This window comes from Drosophila serrata, unplaced genomic scaffold (assembly GCF_035046125.1).
Source record: "Drosophila serrata isolate PLE 108 unplaced genomic scaffold, ASM3504612v1 contig_293, whole genome shotgun sequence".
Lineage (NCBI taxonomy): Eukaryota > Metazoa > Arthropoda > Insecta > Diptera > Drosophilidae > Drosophila > Drosophila serrata.
In genome coordinates, this window is record NW_028257191.1 from 3,098,628 (window position 1) to 3,115,090 (window position 16,463).

At 39.0% G+C, this 16,463-nt stretch overlaps 1 protein-coding gene across 2 annotated transcripts; it reads left to right on the forward strand.

Moving 5' to 3' along the window:
• The first annotated feature begins 1,178 nt into the window (after window positions 1–1,178).
• On the forward strand, window positions 1,179–16,274 carry Gclc (glutamate--cysteine ligase). Of its 2 annotated transcripts, none has more exons than XM_020952671.2 (5): window positions 1,179–2,109; window positions 12,993–13,621; window positions 13,680–14,863; window positions 14,928–15,109; window positions 15,180–16,274. In XM_020952671.2, exons 2-5 carry the CDS (start codon window positions 12,997–12,999, stop codon window positions 15,370–15,372), a joined length of 2,184 nt encoding a protein of 727 aa, XP_020808330.1. In that variant the 5' UTR covers window positions 1,179–2,109; window positions 12,993–12,996; the 3' UTR covers window positions 15,373–16,274. The 2 variants fall into 2 exon arrangements, with proteins under 2 accessions (XP_020808330.1, XP_020808331.1); XM_020952672.2 differs by lacking the exon at window positions 1,179–2,109 and adding an exon at window positions 10,513–10,663.
• Window positions 16,275–16,463: the final 189 nt, after the last annotated feature.

Sequence of the window (16,463 nt, forward strand, 5' to 3'; positions counted from 1 at the left end):
ATATTCCTTAATTATATTAAGTTAATTAAATTTAAGGACACCATTATATTAATTTGATGTAAAGTTGGTTTTATGTTAAGTTACGAGTTAATATAAATATTTAAATTTCCTAAAATGAAGAAAAACGGAAATAATAAGGATATATATTCAATTGTGGTAAAAAATTGTTATTTGTTGTCAAGTCTGTTTTTCTTTTTCTTTAATATCCTGAATATTTAGACAATATAAGGATATACAACTACTTTAAATTGTAAGATTGTTATTTTTTTAATATAGCAATTCGGATTATTTTGATTATAAATTTCACATTTTATTACATTAATACAGCAATTATGTATATGAAATATAAATGGTATATTTTTCTATAAAGAAATCAATTTTATAAGGATATCACATATCATATCATATGTTCCGATAAAAAAAATGATTTAAATGTTCTCAAATGGCCCCTAATATTTATAATAATAATATAATATATTCATTAGTAAAATTAAGTTAACTAAGATGTAAAGCTGTTTTTATGTAAAGTCATGAGTTAATATAAATATTTAAATTTCCTTAAAATGAAGAAAAACGGAAATTATAAGGAAATATATTCAGTTGTGGTAACACATTGCTATTTATTGTCAAGTCTGTTTTTGTTTTTCTTCAAAATCCTGAATGTTTAGACAATATAAGGATATAAAAGTACATATGTATGTACTTTAAATTGTAAGAAAGATTGTTATTTTTTTTAATATAACAATTCGGATTATTTTGATTATAAATTTCACATTTTATTACACCTACACATCACCAATTATATGAAAAATAAATAGTATATTTTTCTATAAAGAAATACATTTTATAAGGATATCACATATCATATTTCCCGATATGGTGAAATAAGAAACTCTCGAATGTTCCAAAATAGGAACGGCAACCAAGAGTTAAATGGTGCGATTTCCAGCACTGGCGTGCCCTATCAATCGGTCACACTAAACTTCAGATCTAATTAGCGTCGCCACAAGAAATCGAAAACAGCAACAGCTGATTGTGCTTTTAGTAAAATCGTTAATATAGTCCAATAAGCGGTATATGGATTATCTTCGTTCCATCGTTTTATGGGTAAGTCAGCTGTTCGGCATTATTTGTTTTGAAGCGGCGCGCCAGTGTGGCCAGACCGCACTTGTTGCGTTAGGCGGGCGTGGGTGTGCGCCGGCCGCGACTGGTTAAGAACTGTGGTAGGGTCACACGGGCCGATGTTTCGTTTTTACATAAATAGCCGCGCAGTTAACGTTTGCCGTTTTATTGTTTTTGGAATTGTGTTAATACCGCGTTGTGCTGTTTACGTTAACCTCCCCAGATCATTTGGCGGCAATATAGATTCGCGCAATAATATACGCCATCAATCAGCCTCTGAGTGGAATCTATTATATTGTGAAATACAAAAATACCCACACCACACCGCCACACACACCAGCGCACTTGCAGCACACTTCCAATTGAAACGAACCTTTTTTCCGGGCGGGGGAGCACAGCACGTTTCGCGTGAATTTCGGACTCGGACTCGGATGCGCGGATTCCCATTCCGGTGGCAGCCGCAATATCTATAATTAGCAATAGGCCAACAATATCTGCAGATTCTGTCGCAATTGCAATATCTGTTTACAACGCCGCCACCGCTGCTAAGAGTGTGAGAGTGAGAGGAACAAAAAACACGCGGCCGCCACACAGTTGTTATTTGCTTTTTGTTACCGTTGCTTGCCGTTTTTTTGTTGTTGTTTTTGGTTTGCCCAACAAACGTGTGCATTTTCCAATTGGCAATTGGTCAACGAGAAAGAGAACTCCATTAAAATTGTGAAATAAAAGGAAAAGGACGATAAAAGCAGCGGGAAATTTTCAACGAATTGCTGAGAAAACGAGAAAGTAGAACGTCGTTACACAACCCAAACCCGTCGCCGTTGCCGCCGCCCCAGTGCAGGAGTGCCTATACATTATTCTTCTTCTGATTTGAGGACGCCGACGTCGCCAGAGCAACAGCTGAGATTCTCTTATTGGAGCACGCGTGCCTGCGACTTGTAACTGCGTTTGTTTGTGTTTGTTTCGTCGCCTTCTTCCTTTTAACCGGTAAGTTGTTCTTGTTGCTTTTGCTATTTACCTTTGATCCGAGTGGATATTGTAGTTGTTGTTGCCTTGTTGCCGCTCTTTTACTTAACACTAGTTGGCAGCCGATGACGAGGCAGGTTTTATAATGATTTTGCGGGGTCACAGGGGCAAAGCTTCACACTCGTGTGTGAGTGTTAGGAGCCGGGCAAACAGCAGCGGTCTCAATAATTGTGGCCACTGGAAGAAGTACATTAAAAAGAAATGGTATTGTTGCTGTGTTGTAGGGCCAGCATTTAAACTGGAATTAGGATTTGACATTTGAATTATGCATGTTATAGCCTTTTTGAAATGAAGAATTGTATTTCTTTACTTACAATTGACATATTTGATAAATATACAAGAATAAATTCAAATATAATTATCAATCAATTAGAGTTTGTTTGTTAACTTAATAAACCAAAACCGGTTCGAAAATATTATTATTATTATTAAATGTTTTTCACACCTCAGGGAGTTTTTTGAAAGCTTTACACTTACAAGATAAATGCTTAGCGCTTGATATAGATTTTAATTATGTTATTATTATTTATAGTAAACTCTTTGAAAATTACCTTTGATTCGTACTTATTGTGCGACCGGCATTGTAAGTAATTGTGTCTATGGGTAATTTTTGTAAATGCGTAATTACCAGCGCAGCCAACAACTATTATTTCTTTCCCTCCTTTGCCCCTTTATTTTTTTGTTGTTTCTCTTTTTTTTATATTGATTTTCCATGTTATTTGTCCGTAATTACGGGGCAATTCGATTTTAAGTATCCACCGGCCAGACGGAGGGCTTAGTATTTGTGCTAGTAGTTGTTATTGTTGCGGCTACAGCCTTGACATTCGTACACTTTTTGTGTGTGCATGTGATTTACACTTGCCCCCATCCATTCCCATACTGTTTTATGCGTTTTCCGCCTATATTTTGTGTGTGTTTCGAATGTTTTTTTTTTGGTTTTTGGGGTGGAAACGGCCTTGGGTGGAAACTTCTGGCATATTCTTCCGCTGGCGTGACCAATCGAAAGTGGAAAACGGAGCACTAATCACTAGATATAGATATTCTCTAGAATTCAGGGAATCGCCAAGTCATTGTGTGCCGTGACGTCAGGCAAACAGATTGCTCATACGCCATGTGCGACCAAAAGCCGGGGGTATTCCTGCACTCGCCGAGAGGAAGAAGAGAGCGCAGAGAATATTAGTAATAAATAAAGATCCTGTGTGTTTTTGATGGGGAATTTCACCACAGTATGCAAAGCCACAAGTGACGTCACGTTTTTTTTTGGGGGGATAAATGGGGAAAAGAAAAGAGAGAGGGAGAGAGTGATAGACAGAGGGAGGCGAGGCATATCAACTTAGCTTTCCTGATCTATCAGCATGAATGTGCAGAAATATCTCACGAATTATTCACATGACTCACACCGCGCTCCCTCTTGAAGTAAGTGTGCTCCGCCACTCGCCACTCACCACGCATCACGATCAATTATTATTGTTGCCATTTGTTTGCTGTTTGATAGCAGCGTGCGAAAAGCAATCAAAAGCTCTTTCAATGCCTGCCCCCAGTGGGTTTTGTGACATTTGCCATTATTATCTCACCATGACTTGCCCTAAAGGCTATATAGTTTATATATATAAACAATTATATATAGATATGTGGATGGATAGATAAATAAGTACATTACGCATACGCACAGATAGTGCCTTGGCCTTGCCGGACTTAAGCCCGCCTTTATTGAGCGTTCTCTAATCCCTCCTCCCCCGGCGGTCACTTGAATTGCCACAGTACAGTGCAAATAACTAGTATTTAATCATAGTGTTTATAATAATGACACTGGGAAAAAATTGTTCCTGCTTCCGGGCACTTGTCATCATGATATTATGAAATATTTTGATAGTACATACAGGAGATATCATATTTATTTATAACAAAAAATGCAATTGAAAGCTGTCATCATGATGACATGTGGGCAAAGGCATTGCGATAAAACTTTATCACCATTATTTAATCATTAAAAAGGTTTGTATTACCATAGGCATGATATTTAAAAATTTGATATGGATATGTTATGGTATAATTATTAAAATCTTTCAGTTTCTAATGCTTCACTTTGAATATTAAGAAGACAATGAAACACTGTATTATCTCTCTGTGTAGGTGACAATTCGTTGATGCGCATTTGCGGCCAACAACTTGGTTGTTTTGGGGCCAATCGTTTTTACAGCCAAATTACCTGTGATTGCTGCTGGTTTCAAGTACATACCCCTTCAGTTCTTGTTTTATCTTTTTGTTTTTGTCGCTTAATGTCGTTTTTTCGTTACCTTTTAAATTAATCTGAAAGTTGACAGCTAAAGGTCAAATTATTAGATCGGAAAATTATGTTGATTAAAGTAATTAAGACATACATACATACGTATTAATATAGTTTGTATATATTTGTATTTAAATATATTAAAACCACAAATAACATATATCATATTTATCGTTTTAAGGGTTAGCTATGCTTAAGATTCAACCTCTGCTCTGATCAACGCGGTCCACTCATTGTGATCTCATATGACTAAGTGGGTAACTTCCCCTTCTGATCCTGAGTCTGATCTCAATCGAATCGCTTTAGGGGCCGTGTAACTGGGATTACTCCAACTTTATTACTCATACAACTCGAGTGCAGTGAGTTTAATTAAATGTCGTTGCCAGGAAATGAATTTTAGCAACCAAATGCGATAAGTCACATGTTTTGTTAGTCGCGTTTCGTTTTATTTTGTTTTGTTGTTACGCCTTGCTCTTTTGTTATTGCTTTGCACTAAGCTGAGGCATTAAGTTAATGGTTTTATGATTTTTACGATGCTCAAACAAAGGTAAAGCCATTAACTCAAGGATAAACCATAGCACCTGCAACTCCTACGCTTAATAGACATTTGACTCGAGTGCTTTCAGAGTCTCTATTTTATATTTTTTTTAGAGCAACTGCTGTTCCCTTATTTAGTTTTTTTTAACTATTCAGGTTTATGTTGATTTAACATCGCGCGCAATGGTCCCAAGCAAATATAGAGCAAATGTTATTATTTAATTTTCTGTTTTTCAATTGGCAATCTTCAATCTTCACTTGGGCGTAACAATACAATGTGTGACGAAAACAAGTTGAAACTTACTTGAAAAATATATATATGAAATTTAAATAAACATCTGTCACAGGGCCCTTACATCTCCCACAGCATTCTTTTGCTAGATTTTCATCATTGATCCATCAGTGAGTGCGTCATCAGTTTATTTGCACTCTATTTTACGCAATTGAGCGGCAGCAGACACAGTTGCTAATTAAACAATATTCGTATTCTCTCTCGTATACAAATATGCATTAATTTGCACAACTGCATCGGACTCGAAGCAATAACAATTAGCGGACAAAAATATAAGATAAATTTGCATATTGTACAATAAAAAAACGAGAAAAGTATCGCATCGAAAAAAACCACCGAAAATCATTAAGCCATTGGGACAAGCACGTGCTCTTGCCATTTAAACGTCCGAATGGGATGCCTTTATTAAATGTTTGCTAATTTGTATAATATATAATTCTGAATATAATATACCAGACAGGTCTATAGCTAAAGATTTGTGTTCCAGGGCTAGGTAGCCAGTGAAATGATCGAAACAGGTGAATACTACGTTGATTAATGATTAATCTTATCCTTTTTTCAGGGAAATTAGGCTCTGAATTGGGTTAAAATAGAGAATAGAATATTTATAAAATGTAATGCAATTGGCTAATAAATTTTAACTTTAAAAGGTTAACTTAGGATATAATAGTGGGGAACTATAACTTGATAACCTTTTTTATAATCCATATAATGCTTTACTTCAATTTTTGAAGACAATTTATATATATATATATATATATATATATTTTGGTGTAAACTAAGGTCACTTAGGGTAATTAAGATCACTTATAGATAACCTTAAGAGCCCTTATAATTGTTCCTTGTCCCGTGTGTCCTGTGTCCTTTGTTCCCTTGCCTCGTGTCCCTTGTCCTTTTGCCGTGTGTCCCGCGTGCCCCTTGTCCCTTTGCCCTTTTCTTAAAATCAATTAGGAAATTGGTAATTTAAATGTCCTGCAAGGGTTTCTCCTTCGTTCCCCTTCTCCTCCAAGTTCAAGTCGTCGCCACACGGAATTCTTTGCCCTGGTTCCCATATGCATAATACACGCCCACGGTTGCCTCTCCCGACCACTCCTTCCCCTCTCGGCGATGGCTGACTGTCATGACCAAAACAGAATTTATTACGTCGCAATTTGGTGCGACGACGAGCGTTTTATGAGGCGTATACGTAATCTGACTGGGCCCCCCTTATCTGTCTATATAGCATTTTCCCATGCACTCAGCATTTCCTTCTCCTCCTCCAACGAAGAAATACAACCACTTGCACACAAAAACTGCATCTTATTGCACATCTAGAGACAGAGTCTAATATCTTCATAGAATATCTTAACAATTGCAACAAAGTAAGCGAATTATAATGCTTGTGAAATCGTTTAGGCTTTGATTTCGATGATATCGGGAATCTGTTTGTCTATATCACACATATGGCATTCATCTCACGATTCTCGCTCTTTCGGATTTCGAATATGTTTGTTTTCTATTTCACTTGCTGCTGGTGACCCTGAGCAAAAGAAAAACAAAACAAAAAGCAAACATGGCTAAGGCATTGCAATGTTTTGTGTGTGTGTTTTTTTGTTTTGTTTTGCATTTTCTATTGCTTTTTTCCGCATTCGATACGAAATTCTGACTACACTGAGAGAAGTGATGCCCTAAGGAGACCCGAAAGGGGGTTGATTCTTATAAATAATTTGTTTGAATCTAATTAATAGTAATTTCAAATAGACAGCACTTGGGGAGCAAGTATTTGTACAAGGAATCCTTTAATATTAAATCTAGAAATGGAATACATAAATATTTACATCATAAATTCAAGTTACAATTGTTTTTGATATGCCCAGAGTAATTTAATATTTAAGGTTCAGCTTGTTAACATTTACATTTAAACTCCCAGTTGGGGATTATGGTTACAAGCAAGATGTACTACATTTCTCACTGCATACCTCGTCAAGCGGATGTTAGTTCCGAGGATTATGTTCAGGCTTATGACAGCTGATTTAAACAAAATACAAAAAAAGAATAAATCCCCTTGAAAGTGTCAAAAGAGGCGAAAAATAAATCACATTGCGTATACGCGATGTGGTACGCGCCCTTTCTAGAAGCCTGAGAGAGCCGATAAATCGATTGAGTTTGTAATCAGTTACGGCCATATGCCGTGTCTTATGAACTTATCCCTTATCAGTCAGTCATTCAATCAGTCAGTCAGGCGGTCAGTTATGCGACTTCCCAAAATTCGGTTTTATCGATTTCCAAAATGTTATATATATTGTCGCAATTGTAATGAGAATTGTGTGAATCATGGGCTATTTTCGCAAGTGAGAAGCGATATCACTACTCTTACTGTTTCATTTGTTTCAAATGACACGGCAAAATAAAGAAGAAGAATGAAAACAAATTAACAATACAATAATAATCAAAGAGGGAAAAGAAAAGGTAATGTTCCTTGGTGCCAGCCCTTCGGTAATTTCAATTGCGTTGGTCAGGACCGAAGAGGCATCGGTATATTGTGTCTAAAAGATTGTATTACATTTGTTCTATAGAATACATATTTGTATTTTATAATGGAATAATAATGTTTACAAATGAACTAAAGTCTCATTGAGGCCCAGGGAGCTTAGAATTAGATTGAAACAAATTAAATTTGATTTCGTAAAATCAAATTAGAGATGTAATGCTTATTGAAGCATTATATAGTAAGTAAAATATAGTGAGACAAGGTCTGGAAGGGAAATATATTTATATACAAATTAATTTAAGAAAAATAAGTAATTAGAATGCTCAAGTTAGGCATGGCTCTTTAAAACTTTCAACAATTCAACCCCATTAATGGTTATTTTTTGTTCAATCCAGTCAGCAGACTCTCCAGCTATATAGTATATCAGCTTGGAAAAATTCCACTTGATCCCCAGTAATTTGCCTAATCCCCGAGTGTGAGAGATAAAAGCGTAGGAAAGAGATGCCGTAAGCATTCCTCTGTCCCGCTGAGAAATGCAATTACCAACTGAGGGGGAGGGCTCTTAAAGGGGCCCTCTTATCCAACCCTGTATGCCATATAAAATACTTGCCAGCTTGTGCAATTGAGACTTATCTAAGCGCATTTGCATCGCAGTTGCAGTTGCAGTTGCAATTGCAGTTGCAATTGCAGTTGCAGTCGCAGTAAGTCTTCCTTCTCCTATTTGCTTTTGGGAAATAAAATAACGCAAAAGATACTAAATCTTCAAGTTGGAGGAGCACTCGAGAGCACGAGCAAGCTCCTCCTAATCAATTGGTTGCCGTGCTGTGATATGGTACTTGTTTTAAAGAGTGATAAGTTCCCTGACAAATAATAGTTGGTATAAATAAACCCTCCTTGCGGCCATTCACAACGATTGATGGAGAGAGATTAGAATTAAGCATTTAGCATTTAGTATTTGTGTGTGTGGTGGTTACCCTGTTATAATAAAATCAAAAATAATGATAAGCCCCTTTGACCAAGTGAAATTTCAAAGGAGCAGGTTTCAAGTTTAGAAGGAATTCAAATAAAATTGATAAGGCTAAGCTTTCTGTATAAATGAATTATTTGTTATCCTTGAGTTTATAGGGCAATATCGCTGAAAGCGGATCTAAAGCTAACAATAATTCAAATATTACTAATTGTGGTTGGTAAAGACTTACTAAGTAACTAAGTATAGATCCTACATGTGGTATATTTATGTCATTTCCTTTGAATTTCAAAACATGGTTTTTGCACTCACTTCTGAGTAATGCCAGTCTAGGCTAGTTTGTATCGATTGCCCCAGTTCCAGGTACTACTCACCTGGTGTACCAAGTTCGCCTTTGTGCGAGGCAGGAATTCTTCGATGTGACGGAGCCAGAGTTTCACGAGAAACTGGCCACCAGGCTCGTCTCCGATTACAGAGGAGCAGTACCCAGGCACCGCTTGGCTTTCGGCTTTCAATCATGGAATCAGGTACAAATTTAGCAAAATCGCACCTTGATATACGGGGGCAATCGATTTGAAATCTATGCGTTTCCTCTCCATCGCATTGAATATTATAAAATTCCCGAAACTTGATTGGCAGTTATTTACAATGCAGATCAGATCGTCCGAAACTCGAGTATTTTGTGGACAAATACATATGTCCGCCTGCTCTGGTCGGCCTCCTTCCGTTCGCAATCTTTATTATAGATCTTTATAGTGTGGCGATAAATCAAGACTAAAACTGCGGAATCTATAAATATATATATTTATACGACATGTATAACAAATATATATATAATAAACCCTTCTACAGGCGGCTCAATGGTTGATTTGCTAAATCAATAAGAAATACAAATATATAAATATATATTTCTTTCACCTGTCCGAGTGCGAGTATGATTAAATATAATAAATTCTAAGCAAATAATTATAATAGCACTCGAAATGGTTTCAAGTGCGTCGTCCCGCGTGCTCCTTGTACCTATTTGCCGCCTGGACTAGACTGGATGGATGGATGGGTCATTTATGATCCATATACGGCGATCGGGCACCAGATATGGCTCTGACTCCAGCTCTAGTTTTAGCCTACATTTCCTTTTTTTCCCCCTTCCGACACTGTAAGGAAATGTGGGCAGGTTAAGAAAGTCTTGAAGAATGGGGATCGATAGATCGATATCTTCTATATTACCTTACCTTATAATTAAAACCTTATAATTAATATTTGTGAGAAGAACTGGTTTAAAAAGGAGCGTTATGTATCCCAACATTTAGTTTCCTTACCCTTATCATTCTTTGCTTATTATTCGTGTTCTTAAAACTATCTTTAAAATGATTATAGCTACCGAAATATCTATAAGATATTATTTAACCTGTAAGATATAGTACCTAAGAAATTATTTTTGTTGACAAAAGGTGTTCACTTATCATTCGTTGGTTATTATTTAAATTCTTCAACTTATTTTCAAAAGTTATATATACAAATATACCTACAACTATATATCTAAACCATGTAATGTAATCAAACAGCTGAAGTATCTGAAAGTACAGAAGAAAGTCTCAGATTTAAGGGGTATTTTGGCTCTGTGTAGTAGTATTCCCAACAACCATGGTGGAGTCACCGACGATGGTTTCTTCGGGTTCGACGACGCGTCGTCAGCCGATTGACGACGTCCGATTGACGATTGTGGACTGACGATTGACGGTGGCAGAGGCAGCGGCAGAGGCAGCGACGGACCGCTCCGGTCTTTAATAAGCTGGAGTCTGGCGGCGTATAAATTTAGTCAACGGTTGGCCGTGGAGCGACGAAAAGCAAAAGCTTCCTTCAGCTATTAGTTAATAGTAGTCAATAAACCTAAAATCGGAGCATTCCGTAATTGTTTTAATTGAAACGCGTCAGTGTAAACAGATCAAGAGTTAAAGAAAGGTATAATCCTTTATAAAAGAAAGTGATCTTAAGTGAACAGTAATTTTTTTTAAGTGAATTGAAAGTTGGGAATTAAGTTAATAATAAAGAATTTATATAAAGGATCAAGCTTATTGTTGAGGGTTTCTTTTCATATTTATGTTAAATGGTTTGGAGTAAATAATATTTGTTCTTGCTTCTTAATATTGATTTTCTTTTGTAGTGATTTAAAATATAATAACTAAGATCCTTTAAATTAGAAGGAAATATATATAGGATTAAAGGTTTAATAAAACCATCTAGTTTTGGCTAATATTTCATCAGAGTTAATCCTAATTAGTTATAGTAATTAAAATACAAGAAAATTGCTTTGCTAGGGTATAGGAAAATCGTACAATTTGAATGCCTAGAGAGAAGAATATACACAAAAATATTAATGAGAGTTGTTCTTCAGGTTAATAAAGACAATAAGAGCTACAAATAAATAATCCTTGTTGAAACTTAGATTGTTTTATAAATTTCATACGTAATTTCCTATCAAGTTAAATAAAGATAATAATCAGGAATTAACCGAATTCAAATCAATATTTTATAATAAAACTAAACTAGAGCCCAAGAACAAATAAAATATAATAATACAACAATAGTCAATGTGCTCTCTAATCCGATATATATACCTGATACCAAACCGATCTAGTGCAATACAATCGGATTACATTTCAAATGCTTGCAAATAATTAACTCTTGCACAATCGGGTCAAGAACTCGACCTGCATTCCACTATAATTTGCTGGCAATCAGCTCCAACTCAAAACCCAGAGGGAAGCTGTCAGATAGCTCCTCCTCCTTCTCCATCTGAAGTGGCTACCCCGAGCTCGTAAATCTTTACCAAATTTCCGATTTCCATTCCCAAAACCGAATCCAAATCCGATTCCGATTCCGACTCGAAGCTATGATTCAATCAGTTCGAGTGGCGCACGGCAACCTGTCGTTGTCGGTCAGTCCAGATATATACAAATATATATATATATGTATATATAGAATATATTGTGCATGCGATCGCAGCACATGTGTGTGGAATTCTACCCAAGAACGGCGGCGAGTCAGAAGGAAATAAAAAAAGGTGCTCGCCTTATCAATTATTTGATTAATATTTTGGTCGTTGCGCTTATCAATTAATTGAGTCAAATGTTGTAAATTGTGCTAGTGTCAAGACCAAGGAGGAGGTAGCTATACCTCTATCTGTAGCTCTACCTGTATCAATTCCAGATATTACGTAGATAATTAACACAAATATTCAGAGGAATTCGTGGGAGGTAGAGGAACGGAATGTCAGGGCATTGACTGTTGTGGAAGTGTTAAGCGTGCTTGCACTGTGAAAAATGTGTATCATACTTTAATTGGTTTACTTTGAATAATATAATTTTAATTTAAGTTAAAAGTTTGCAAACTCAGTGAAGTATTCATTTCCGACCCCATAAATCATATATATTCTTGATCAGCATCAACAGGCGAATTATTCTGGCTGTCTCCGACAGAATATACAAATTTTCAAAAAATTCCATTTAAAAGAAAAAAACATCAACGGGGGTACATCATTAAAATTTAATTTAAATCGAAAAAAATGTGAATTTTCTACAATAAATGAAATTTAGTATGCAGATTTATTAACATTATAAATACTAGCATAGAACAGCTTTCCGAAGTGACTAAGTTATGAATATTTTAAACTTTAAAATATCAAAAAAATTGTCATGCAAAATATAGATATTCGATTTAAAGAATGCTTATATTTTAAGCTTAGATACGCTTGATTTTTAATTCAATCCTTTATTTAAATTGGAAACTGCCAGGGTATATAGGATTCGGCTAACCGAAACTAGAATTTATATATATTGTTGAATAAATACATGTGATATACCTTAAAGAAATAACACTCAACTCTCAATAGTTCCACTTGTGGCAGCCAGACCTGCTCCCTGCCGCCTGTGTTTTTATTTATTTATTGAATGTATTTTGTTGATAAGACTTTGGCATCAAAACAATCTCAAGTTTTGTTAGTGGGGAGTCAAACCTACAAATCTATGCCCGATTTGACCACCCTTTTCTTTCCGTGTCACATTGTTTATGCAATCCCCATGGAAATGCTCAGTGCGACTAACTGCACTGAGTGCACTTTTTTCTATGCCTCAAATACGATGACGGTGCCGATTGCACAATGTTCAAGCAGATATGTAGATATAGTATATAGTATGGCGTAGTAGTCTCTCAAACGTCACTCCAGATCGGATCGAATCTATAGACAATAATTTACACACTAAACACTAATTCGCTCTTCTCTTCCTTGCAGCACTATGGGTCTACTTAGCGAGGGCAGTCCACTATCTTGGGAGGAGACCGAAGCCCTGGCCAATCATGTCCGGGAGCATGGCATCAATCAGTTCATCAACTTGTACCACAGACTGAAGGACCGCCAGGGCGATATCCTCAAGTGGGGCGATGAGGTGGAGTACATCATTGTCAAGTTCGATGACGAACAACAGGTGGCACGTGTGGCGCTGCGCGCCCAAGATCTGCTCGCCCAGCTTAACGAGAAGGAGCTGGCCGATCCCAAGGGCGTGAAGTCACTGTGGCGTCCCGAATATGGAGCCTACATGATTGAGGGTACTCCCGGCAAGCCATTTGGCGGTTTGATGGCCCACTTCAACCTAGTGGAGGCCAATATGCGCTATCGTCGCGAGGAGGTCACCGAGCTGCTGGCCAAGGATGAGTGCGTCATGTCCATTACCAATTTTCCGCGCCTGGGCGCTCGCAACTTCACCTGGCCGCTGGCCCAGCCGCGTCCCGAGGATCCGCTTAGCTCGGCCCGCTCTTTGTATTTCCCGGATGAGGCCATTTTCCCCGGCCATCCGCGCTTCAAGACCCTTACCCGGAACATTCGCAAGCGACGTGGCGAGAAGGTGTCCATCAAGCTGAAGGGTAAGTCCCGAGATCTCTTCCTAAAAGATACAGAAAACTAATCGTTGTACCCTTTCAGTATTCAAGGATGTAAATACGAAACTGCCGGTGGAGGGCGCACCGCCTGGAGAGCCGGATGTGGTTTTGCTGGACGCCATGGGCTTCGGCATGGGCTGCTGCTGCCTGCAGCTGACCTTCCAGGCCTGCAACATTACAGAGGCCCGTCGCCTGTACGATCAGCTAGCGCCACTGTGCCCCATCATGCTGGCCCTGACTGCTGCTTCGCCCATCTATAGGGGCTACCTGACCGAATCGGACTGCCGATGGAACGTGATCAGCTCGTCGGTGGACTGTCGCACGGAGGAGGAGCGCGGCCTGGTGCCGCTGAACAAGCAGAAGTTCCGCATCGCCAAGTCGCGTTACGATTCCATTGACTCGTACCTGTCACCCGAGGGAGCCAAGTACAACGATGTGCCGATCACCTACGACGAGGCGGTGTACCAGCGTCTGGTGGATGGCGGCATTGATCACCTGCTGGCCCAGCACGTGGCTCATCTGTTCATCCGCGATACGGTATCGCTGTTCAGCGAGAAGGTTCATCAGAACGACAACGAGGACACGGACCACTTCGAGAACATTCAATCCACCAACTGGCAGACAATGCGGTTCAAGCCACCTCCGCCAAACAGTTCCATTGGCTGGCGCGTCGAGTTTCGACCCTGCGAGGCCCAGATCAGTGACTTTGAGAACGCCGCCATCGTCTGTTTCGTTGTGCTGCTCACCCGCGTCATTCTCTCTTACCAGTTGAACTTCCTCACGCCGATCAGCAAGGTGGACGAGAATATGCAGACGGCCCAAAAGCGTGACGCCTGCCGCAAGGAGAAGTTCTGGTTCCGCAAGTCCTCAAAGACCACCGAGCAGCGCGCGGCCAAGGCCAAGGCCCAGGCTCAAGCGCAGGCTCAGGCTCATGCCCAGACCAATGGCAAGGCCACCTTGAACGGAGGAGGAGTTGCCGCCGAAAATGGCAATGGGCTATCGGTTAACGGTAATGGCATCGATCACGGTGACAAGGAGGAGCCGAAGCTGACCAATGGATCGTCCAAAATGAACGGACATGGACATGGCGACACCAATGGCATTACCACCAACGGCAGCGCCTCCAATGGCTCCAGCAATGGGACGGACAGCGACCACACCGACACCGATGATGAGGAGAATGAGCTGTTCCAGTTGCTCTCCATCAACGAGATTTTCAATGGAAAGGTAAGCGATAATTCCAGACTACTATTTCACAGAAATTTATTCAGAAATTCTCTGACCTTTACAGCCGAATGTCTTTCCTGGTTTGGTGCCGCTTATTCGCAGCTATCTGCAGTCCATGGAAGTGGACACAGACACCCATTGCACCATTGAACAGTATCTGCGCTTCATTGAGAAGCGCGCCGCCGGCGAGCTGATCACCACGGCAACCTGGATGCGCGAGCAGGTGCTCAACCACCCGGACTACAAGTGAGTATTAACACACACTATATGTTTAATATACAGATAAACTAACCCGTATTCGTATTTGCTGTTGCAGGCAAGATTCCGTGGTCAGTGAGCGCATCAACTACGACCTGCTGAAGCGCATTCAGGCCATACAGGAGCGTAAGCATGTGGAGCCAGCTTTGCTTGGCCAGGGTTATCATTCCAAGACCAAAACGAAAGACTTCATTCCACCGGCGCTGCAGAAGCAGCTGGCCAAGAACGGCGGCTGCTGCGAGGAGAAATGATCGAGGAGCGCGCTGCGGACGCGTCCAACGCAGCTGGCCGCCGGTGGCCGGCGCATGTGATTCGGGTTTTGTGGGTCCGTTTGAGGTACATATATTAGTGGCATGTCGAGATCGAAGCGGAGCGAAGCGGAACGGATCGGAAATGCAGCGGCGCGGAGCAACAACATTTATCAATATTACTTTCATAGCATAATTTAAACGATTAACAATTAGCGTGCACCCATATCCTAATTGTGGACAAATGTTTTTGCGGCCCGAGCGTCGCCAGAGAAAGGCAGGAAGCAGGAAGGAAGTATAGAGTTGCTGGGGATTTGGGCAGAAGCGGAATTTCGGAGCAGCGACAGCCGGAATGGTCAAGGGGCAACAAAGCCTAGCCATGTCTGTCGTGATCGAGTCCTAGATCGGGGGAGCCTCCCGATGGATCCGAACAAAATCTACACGCTTCAACAACATAAATCTCAACCAAGTGCCGTTCCACAAGACCTAAAAAGGAGGAAAAGAGGATGGAGTTGGATTAGGAAAGAGAATACATAGTTCAAAAAGCGAGGCAAGGTTAAAAGCGTCTTTCTGTTTGTTTTCGTTTAATAAAATATATATATATTTATTATTATTCCTATTCTTATAAATGCAAGTACAATGGAAAGTTGTTTATTTTTTTTTTATTAATAGATATATACACCTACACACACACACCATGCAAACACACCTACGAAAGTGGCCTGCTGTTATTAAACCTAGATATGATAAGGATAAAAACATTTTAAAAAAACACTAAAGTGAGAGAAACTCTTGTGCTATTATAATTTATTGTGTATGTGATTGTTTCCCTATTATGATACGATTATTATGATTTATTGTGACCACAAGCAAGCAAATAAACGGAAAACATTGTTGAATCTTAATTGTACGATATATAAACAATATAAAGCGATATACTTTACACACTATATATATTTAAAGATACCCAAAAAGAAAAGGCTATTGATGTGAGCTCGGACTTAGGGACTTTTCATGAAATTGCCTTCGGAAACGAAATGAGAAACTGAACTTATGCATACCTAGTTGCCGTTATGAAAGTTAGGAAAGTTAGT